At 35.2% G+C, this 9,915-nt stretch overlaps 1 protein-coding gene across 3 annotated transcripts; it reads right to left on the bottom strand.

Annotated features, from left to right (window-relative positions):
• Nucleotides 1-1,490: 1,490 nt before the first annotated feature.
• ndufaf6 (NADH:ubiquinone oxidoreductase complex assembly factor 6) lies at nucleotides 1,491-9,894 on the bottom strand. Of its 3 annotated transcripts, XM_084089884.1 has the most exons (10): nucleotides 9,634-9,894; nucleotides 8,640-8,739; nucleotides 8,331-8,453; nucleotides 7,666-7,722; nucleotides 7,371-7,473; nucleotides 6,396-6,529; nucleotides 4,250-4,351; nucleotides 3,171-3,227; nucleotides 3,007-3,068; nucleotides 1,491-1,705 (listed from the first exon to the last, which is right to left on the bottom strand). In XM_084089884.1, the coding sequence occupies exons 1-9, from the start codon at nucleotides 9,822-9,824 to the stop codon at nucleotides 3,042-3,044; spliced, it is 894 nt and encodes a 297-aa protein (XP_083946010.1). In that variant the 5' UTR covers nucleotides 9,825-9,894; the 3' UTR covers nucleotides 1,491-1,705; nucleotides 3,007-3,041. The 3 variants fall into 3 exon arrangements, with proteins under 3 accessions (XP_083946010.1, XP_083946009.1, XP_083946011.1); XM_084089883.1 differs by lacking the exon at nucleotides 3,007-3,068; XM_084089885.1 differs by lacking the exon at nucleotides 3,007-3,068 and having other exon boundaries at nucleotides 8,636-8,739; nucleotides 9,634-9,871.
• Between the last annotated feature and the right edge of the window lie 21 nt (nucleotides 9,895-9,915).

The raw sequence follows: 9,915 nt of genomic DNA, 5'->3' as shown, positions 1-9,915 counted from the left end.
TTTCAAAATGCATCAGCATCTCCACTGGCCAGAATTGTTTTGTTTTTATCTCCATCATCTAACTTTCTTAAAAGAACCTCTCCAAATTCTTCCTGATAGAGAATCAGATAGAAGAGAATGTCATGGACATTAGAATAATGAGGCACACGAAATCAAGAAAATGTCATGTTGCGCGAAGGAGTGAAATGTGATGGTAGCCTAAACGTTCAAGACGGTTAAACATGCTATGGATGAGGTTTCTAAATTGGCTGGAAAAACAGAACTCCAGTCTTAAAAGAACATGTCAGGAATCAGGATCAGTCTCAACTCACTTTTATTAATAAAAAGATTCAGTCTGACACTATCTCAGTGAAGGAGGAAGTTATTTGCAAGTTTTGTAATGCGTCTCCTTTCATTTCTGCACCTCTATTCGAAGAGGCAGAACTTAATCACTGACCCCCAGCTGACTAGATCAGATTTGAGAACAGAATGAGCTTTAAATGTGCTTATTATCTACGTGCAGAAGTAGACTAATGAGCTCCAGGCAGTTTTTTACAGTGTTGAGATTCATTGTTTTGAATGCATGTGCTTTAAACCAAATCAATTTAAAATCTATGGATAGGAGCTCATTAATAACTCACACTGCATGCTATTAGAATGCATATTATTCTGTTTATAATCAAAAAGCTTTTCTCATTTCCTTGTTCTAATGAGATAATTTCAGTGGACTTGTCACATGGCAATGAAACTCTGAAATTAAACACAAATTTGTTTTAAAAAAACATACCTATTGGGAAAAGCATCTTAAATCAGCCCAAACTGGTCTTAGCTGGTCTCCGAACCTTGCCAAGCTGGTTTAGCTAGTCCGCGAGCTACTTTTCTTTATTTACAGAATGAGCATATATATTTGAGTGTCACACCCATTGCCGAACACAATCCTTTCACATATTTTCTTTCCTTCTGAGTGAGTTAAGCAAAGCAAAGAGGACCTCACTCCCAGCGAAATACTCTCTGCAGTTCAAGAGCAGGCACAAACAGCCAGGAGTTGTTTTCTTGTCGATCAGATGATAGTTTCTGTGGCAGAGGGAGGACTGTATTTTTCATGACTAAATAAACTCATGATTGTGCCACAAAAAATACACCACCTTGCAGCATGAAAACAGAATTGGTTGACCTTGCCTATCAGGAGGGGGCATATGACACATTCCTCAGCTATAAATATTTAAAATTGGTGCAAATTTTTTTTTTTTTTGCAAAAGCCTAAATAATTGAATTCATTATGAAACCCGTTCCATGAGTCAAGTTGTGAACAGTTTGACATATTTTGTATTATCTCTCAAAATGTGTTTTGCTGTTGTTTGTTTCTGAGTTCAAACACATTTTTTTAAATTAATGTAATTGACTTTTTTGGTTGTGGATATTTTTCTGTGAAACTTGGTAGTTATTCAGTAATCAAACTATTTCCTTTTATCTAAAGTATACCAGCATGAAAAAGGACATGAACACTTAAAAATTGTCAACATACAGTAGCTAGATGATTTATTGCAAGTAGTTGGCTCGTTTGACAGGGACGAGAATCAGATGTTATTCAAACTTCTCAGTAGATCTTCCTCCATGATCGTAAATACAGCTGAAGGGGCAGCATTGGATTCCTCCTCTGTAGGCTGGGGTGAAACACGTCGAAATCTACTTTCCTCACTCTCTGCAGGTAGTCCTCCAAAACAACCTGCGGCACAGGACACAAAGAGGCTCAGGAACTCCTAGTTTAATTAATTTTGTGCAAGCCTGGAGGATGATACATTATTGAAACTACTTTAAAGTATAAAGAAAAATAAAAATAATTATACGGCTGGAAATTTAGTAGAGTGGCGACATTACACAGCTTTTCTTTTTTATAATCTTTAACAAAAAATTGAAAATATCTTGATGTTTTGGGGTTAAGATACAGCTGCAGGAAAAAAATATGTGAAACCTTCAGCTTTATCTGGATTTCTGCATAAATTTGTTACAAAATTGCCTATTAAAAAGTCACAACAATATAACAATCAATAACACAAAATACATTTTCAGGTCTTAACTGAACATACACTACCATACAAGTCTCTTATACTCACCAAGGCTGTAAAACAGTATTAGTGAAATATATTTACAATTTCCAAAAACTGCATTCTATTTTAATATATTTGAAGTCGAATCATTACTGCAGTCTTCAGCGTCACATGATCCTTCAGAAATCATTCTAATATGCTGATTTGAATGTTGAAAACATATGTGTTGCTTAATACAGTTTTCTTTTTTCAGGATTCTTTGATGAATATGAAGCTCAAAAGAACAGCATTTATTTAAACATATTCTTTGGAACATTATTAATGTCTTTAATGTCACTTTTGATCAAATTTAAATCCTCCTTGCTGAATAAAAGCATTTCATTTCTTTAATTTCTCGTCTTGAACAATATAGTTTACCATGTAAAGTGGAAGATGGGAAAACATAGGCCTATGTAAATCCTTAGGTTATTGCTAACATGTCCTAAAAAAAATTTGGAATTTGCCATTCACAAGAACACATAAAAGTTTGTGTTCTTGTGAATATAGAAGTTTTCACATACTTTTTCTTGCAACTGTACTACAAAAATACATTCCTCAAATGTCAAACCTAACAGTACAGTCCTTTCGTGAGCACACAGTTAACACCAGCCAAGGCAAGTGGAGCGCGATGTGTCACTAGATGGCCTGTGGGGAAAGGATGGCTTTAAAGAATTCAAATGACAGTTAAACACTGGGATGTGGAAATGGAAAGTAAGAGCAGAATATTACAGTGACAGAAAGTGAAATAAAAATGCTTTACAGGCCATTTAGTTCACCCAAAAAAATAATTTAGCTGGCTAAAACATGAATTGTACTGAAAATGACAGTGTTTCCCTATTCATTGCCTCGTAATACGCTAAGAGTTATTCCCTCAGCTCTTCTGAGGCGGGCTTCCTTTACTGTAAAAGAGTAAAAAAAGGCTCAAGATGTGTAATCAGACCATGCGATTGTAGTGGCGCCTCCAGGGAGCAGGAGTCATGTGGGACGAAGGGGCTCCAGTCTCTTTGGAGGCAGAATGAGGATAAGCCATGAGCTTCTCTGTGTCACAACACATTAGAGAGGCATGGGGAGGGGAGAGAAGCTGAAAGAGATGAAATTACTCACCGTTTGTAGAAAGGCAGGCATGGCCGCATGTGGAACGTTCTCGTTGAATGATCTAGCCTGTAAGACAGACAGTGCAGTAATGAGATGACAAGATATCAAAGTTCACGCAACTGTGCTGTATAGTATATCACACAAACCCTTCAATTACTGGGTCAGTCTCATGGTAAATCAAATTGGGTCAAACAAACCTGTCAAGATACATATTTCAGCCCAATATAAAAAAGAAACATATTTTTCTCAAAGAGAATTATAGCATTTTCTTGCGTTGTGAATTTTTTTTCATAACAATTAAGCACAGTTCTCCAATAATTTTCAATGGTAGTCTATACTATACTGGCTTAATTGTATTATTTTGTAAGAATTATTGTATTTTATAAAATTGTATAAAAAGACAGTATTTTACAGTACTTTCTTTCTAATTATATTCTCATTATTTTAATAGTGAATTTCTTTTACCGCTTTACCGTTACGAAAATTAACATTGAGAATAATATGAATAACAAAAAAAACAAACAACTAAAACATCTGAATGCCTTTCGATAATGCAAATTAATAGGGGGAAATGTGCTTAATTGTCATCTCACATTGCAAAAAAACTTAAAAAACAGGCTATTATTTATGCAAAATGTAATTAATTGGGGCAAAAGACAATGTTTTCATAGCTCACCCAAACTTTGAACCCACACAAATACATAAAAAGTTAGATTAAAAGGATCAAATTCTAGTTTAGCCCTTGTTTGTTTGTGATATTTTAGACGGGGTCTTCACCAGTGAGTTCATTCGGCGCTAACCTTGAGTCATACCACCCGACCAGATATGCAAAGTGGGGTGAGCAACATCTGATGAAATCTCTGATTAGCATTTTCTCGGAAACACCCTGAAATACTCTTTGGTTACACTGGACTTTTAATAATTTCAGTAATGAGGAGAGGGCAACAATCGAGGGTCATAAGTGCTGCTGGTGGAGGAGGGGTGCTCTCCCTTGTGGAATTTAATGAAGTTAGTATGCAAATGGAGAACATACAACAGTCAACATCTCCCATCTGACCACAGATATTAAATTGAAGGGCTTCGCATACGTGTTGGAGATGGACATGGGCTTGACTGGCAATGTCATAAACGACGTCCCTGACGTTCTGGTCCCTGCTGCCACGGATGAAATCCTCTTGAGACGCTCCATGCTGGGTGAGAAACAGTGAAAGTGCATCATCAGTAAACCTCTGCTGATAGACAGAAAGAGGAGCTTGATGAGATCACAATCTTTTCCTTATCCCTCCATATTTCAGGCACCATCACAATAACATACCAGTCATATTTTACCACAAAAATCAAAGAAAAAGCACATATTAAGCACATTTTCCCCTTAAATTCTAATTACTGTAATAAAAACTCACTCATTAGTAATAAAAATCATTATGTTATGTTATTATTAAATATTTTTACTATTTTATTAGAACAATCTCTGTACAACAAAAGAAATTACGTATGGTGTCAATTGTACTATTTTAAAATTAAAATAATAGTTTTTTGGCATAATTAAAAAATAAATTTGCATTAGAGTAGGCTACTGGAAATTGGAAAGGGGGAGGATGTGCTAAATTCATGAAAGCATGCATGAAAATAATGTAAAAATACTGTCTTAAAATAGGCTTAATTTAACAAATTCACACACAAAAATAGTTCTCTTTTTTGGACTTTGGGGTGAAAAACGACCCAGGCATTTCTTGACAGTTTTCATGAGATTTATCTTTATAGATTTTCTTAAACAGCAGAACAAATTAGTATGCTGGATGAAAAATCTGTATGCAGAACGTAAGAGGTGGTGTGTTTACAACTCAGCATCCCAAGACTTCTTCAAAAGAAATATTTGCTGAAATTACACTTATTTATATTTGTGAAAATATTATTCAAAGGAAGTCATAAATGAATGAACAAGTGTAAATTTCTTCTTGCCTGTGATTGCACTGCCTTAACTGTGACCTGAACAAACAAGAATAAATCCACGATAGCAAGGGATCAATAAACACATACTGCAAAAGCTTTCATTTAGAATTTAATTTAAAAGTCAATTGTTCCTCAAACAATAGCTGTGTGGCTAAATAAAGCATTGGCATGAATAACCAGGCAGTGTATTTGTAGGGGGGCTATCATTATTGATCTAATCTGATTATTGAACGGGGGTTTCACATCACGCAGAGCCCTTAAACTGTGACAAAAATTGCTTGCAGACACTCAGAGGCTTGTATTCACAGTTTACCTAACAAAAAATACCCACAAGCACACCTTGCATTGTTTTACAAGCACATTTGGCTCAGGGGTGTTTTCTCCGAGGAGGCGAGGAAGGCAGTGCCTCCTCAAAAAATTCCCTCAGCAAATATTCTCTAAACAACTGCAATGAATGTAGATAAACATTCAAAGACTTGGCATTTCCTTTAATTCAACATTGTACTTGCAATGCATTATTAAAGATATTTGTTTTCGCCGATTGCACATGTTGTATCTGCCTTTGTTGGGTCATAGAATGTCTAAGAAGTGACATAATGTAATCTGGTGATTGTCATGTTTGTCAGCGTCTGTTGGTTCGGTATTAGTGAGCATTTATCAATCTCAGAAACCAAACAACATCTTCACATAATCTATGGTGAAACAACAGTGCCCTCTTCTGGTGAAAGTGCAATCATACAGCAAAACAAATACAGTATTGACATCATCTTCATATTGCATAGTTGTGCTCAGTCTATTGTTTTATTTGTGATAACGCAATGAAACATGCGACATGCGAAACATGCAAAAATGCGAAACATGCAAATTTAAAATACATTTAAAATAAATATTTTGATGGTTTAATCAAACTTGTAGGGTCATTAAAAACAAATCCCCAAACCAAATCTCTTCCAGACATAATTTTTGGCCACTACTGTACATAACGTAATTTGATCTTAATACTCTAACTGAGATTAGTTGAGGATAAACGACAGATGATTTTCTTTTCTTTTGTTACACTAAGGAAAAGATCTTCTAAATCCCATTTCTAATGGTTTGTTCATGCTGCAATGGCGACAGATGGCTGACACAAAGCCCATGGGATTGGGCTTTGCAGGCGAGAGGGCACTGGGCAGCTTCATCCACGGATATGTCCCTAGTCCTTCACAACAGTAACTCTGATGAAAAGCTTGGAATTACAGCCAGCTACACACATCATAGGGTGACAGCAGATTTACCCACCAGCATGCAGATGTCCATGGGCAGGTAGACCTTGCGTCTGCTGCTGTTATAGGGGGTTGCCCGCAGACATGTCAAGATGCCCTGGGCTTTGCCAATGTGGCTTGCGGCGTGGTCTGCATGGACGTTTTTCACACCTACATAAACACATGCACAAAGCACACAACTTCACGAGACCAGGTTTGACTTTTGTGTCAAATTGTGAATATCCAATTGTTTTACTACGCAAAAAAAGTTCTCAGATTATCTTTTTAAATAGGTCATATAATGACAAAAAGTTATAAAATAAACAAGAGTTTTGATGTATTATAAAAAAGCATATTCTAACTAAACTTCCTCAGTCTGACATTTTCAGCTTATGCATCATATTTTCAGTGGACTGTTTTGTGATCTTGTAATGCAAGGCTGTTATTGAAGGATGGGGCAATACAAACTACTCTACCCATTTAAGTACGTTTTTATTAATTCTTTTTTGAAAGAGCAAGGATGCATTTAATTGATCAAGTGTAACAGTAAAGACTTTTACATTCAATTAAATGCTATTGTTTTGAACCTTCTATTCATCAAAGAATCCTAAACAAAAATGAATAGCACAACTGCTTTTTACATCGATAATAATTAGAAATGTTTCTTGAGCATCAAATCAGAACATTATAACGATTTCTGAAGGATCACTCTGAAGACTGGAGTAATGATACTAAAAAATTCAGCTTTGCCATCATAGTTATAAATTAAATAATATTTCATAATATAACTGTATTTTTTATTGGAACTATATTAGCAAACCTACAGCACAAAAAGTGTTCAGTTATTCTGAATGGTTTGCGGTGGCAATGGAAAATTGTAAAGAACAAAAGACTGAATGTTAGGGACTGACAGCCTCAGTCACCATTTACTTTTATTGCATATTTTTCCTATACAACAGTGAACGTTGGCTAAGGCTGTCAGCTCCTAATATTCCACCTAACATCTCCTCACCAAGTGTCTCCAGCAGCAAGTAAAGAAGCGAGGATTGTGTGTTTTCACCATAGGCCTCCAGATCCTGAAGGTTCCTGTACGCTCTGTCCTCCATGTCTTTCTCCTTTTCAAAACAGATTTATTTTTTAATACAATTGCCAGAGGACAGACAGACTGCATAATGTGTCGACTCACAGAATTACAGAATTAGCCATGCATATCTCTCGGACAGCTGTCAGAGTTAAAATGAGTTATTTTAAAGAGAACTTTCCAGTATTTTCTTTAATCGTATATTAGGACAGAAATTACTACTTACTCTTTCAGATATGATTCTCAACATCCACCTCCTTGTTAATGTGTGCTTTCTTACTGCCTGAGAACACAGAGTTATAATATATCAGTGACTAATATTTAAAAAAACATTGGGGTCACAAAAAAGTTGTATGGACAAACTTTTCAAAAATAATTATTTTGTGTTACACAGAAATAATGTCATAAAAGTGTGAAACAACATGAGATGTAATGTAATTTATAAAAGCATAAAATGTAATTTTAAAAGCTGAATTTTCAGTCACATGATAATATAAACATCATAAATCATCCTAATCTTAAATCACACTAATATGCTGATTTGGTGCTCAGGGAACATTTCTTATTTTTATCAATGTTGAAAACAGTTTAATGCTTGATATTTTTGTGGAAACTATGATACACTTTCTTTCAGGATTCTTTGATGAATAGAAAGTTTAAAAGAACAGCATACATTTGAAATAGCTATCTTTTGTAACATTATAAATGTCTTTATGGTCTCTTTAGATTGGTTTAATGTAGCCTTGCTGAAAAAAGTATTAATTACTTTTAAAAAATTGTAATGACCCCAAACTTTTAAGCCGTAGTAAATGACAACAGAATTGCATTTTTTGGATGAACTATCTCCATCCCTAGTCATTTAACTCTTTAATTTACAGATGGAAGACCTACCCTCCACAGTTCTGCACCGATGGGCTGGGCTGGAGGGTCATCTCTGTAAATGTCTTCCACTGCGCTCTTCCAGAACTGCATTCGCATTAAACCAATGGTTTTCTGGGAAACAGAGTCCTTAATCTAAAAGAGAAGCAGCAAATAGTATATGAGCATATACAGGTGTATTTTACTACAAGCACTTTTATGTCTCAAGGCTTTATTTTATACTATGATACACAGTTAGAAATGTACATAAATTAAATTAGCATAATCTGAATTGAATAAATAAGATTGTACATTGTTGCACTTATTAGCTGGAATACCTGCCTGTGCCAGTTCTACATTGAACGCCCTCAGCGCCAGTGTAGAGCGACGAACAGCCTCAGGAAGCAGCAATGAACATAAAAATCCATCATAGTCCCTCTTCCTATGGGTGAGAGTTCAATGTTATACACTATACACTTGGATCTGTTGTGTCATTTACCTACCATTTACAAAACTGGCTAAGCCTTAATAGTGACGGAAATTTCTTTTGGCATAATTATCATTATCATATAAGGATTTCCAAAATGAAGGATTTCTGAAGGAACCGGCTTCTATAATGAGAAAAATGAAGGGCGTGATTTTGTCCATGGGGAATTGATTGGATCGTTGTGGTTTGCTATTGCTGTGATCTCATGTGAGTGACAGTTTGTCTTGCCCTCGCGTCAGTAAAAAATCATAAGAGAAGAGAAGAGAAGAGAAGAGAAGAGAAGAGAAGAGAAGAGAAGAGAAGAGAAGAGAAGAGAAGAGGCTGCAAGAGGGAGGGGAAGTTATTTTGATTGAAAGTGATAATAATACTGCAAAATTCCACACAAATTAGGAATTGTCCATTTTGATTTAATTCATAATTCATGCTTGTTTCAGTGTTATAAAAAGTGTTGAAACCATCAGATAAAAAGTACTGAAAATCCATGCATTATGCATACTGAAAAAAGTCGACAAGTAAAAAAAACATGACTTTTTTGCCAAATAACTTTTGCATTTCATTTATTTAATTTTCAGCCTTTTAATAACAAGTTTTCTATTTATTTTTAATATCTGGAAAGCTACACCATCAAGACGTTTCTAACATTTATTTAAAAGGAAAAGTCAATTTTGTACTGCATTTTACTTTATTTTTGAGCAAAAGAAAAAAAAAAACTACTGATTTATATTCATATACATGCACAGGAATACTACTCTGACGTATACATGGTATTTCCGGTTACATTAAAAAAAAAGATTATTTGCTTTTAGGTAACATATTCAAAGTAAATCGATCTTTAAATTCACAACTTACCTTACAATATCAAAACAATACTGTTCATTGTGCTGTCCTGTCGAATTTGTTAATGCTCTTGTGCATTTGATCTCTGTTGGCCTATGTCTAAATGTGGGATAGGGAATCTTTTTGTGCAGAGAGATTTTGGTGGTTAAAAGTCCATTCTTTATGTTTACACTGGATGCCATAACAAACCCCATGCGTCCCATAGACAGTATAAGAGATGCGTCCAGTATCCTTGAGCTGTTGCGTGTGCGTCATATTACAACTCCCCTGTTCGCAAGAACTTCTGACAGTAGG

Source organism: Abramis brama (genome assembly GCF_963993115.1).
Source record: "Abramis brama genome assembly, chromosome: 17".
In the NCBI taxonomy this organism is placed as follows: domain Eukaryota; kingdom Metazoa; phylum Chordata; class Actinopteri; order Cypriniformes; family Leuciscidae; genus Abramis; species Abramis brama.
The sequence above is the reverse complement of the archived record's forward strand: the minus strand, read 5'-3'. Positions and strand labels throughout refer to the sequence as shown.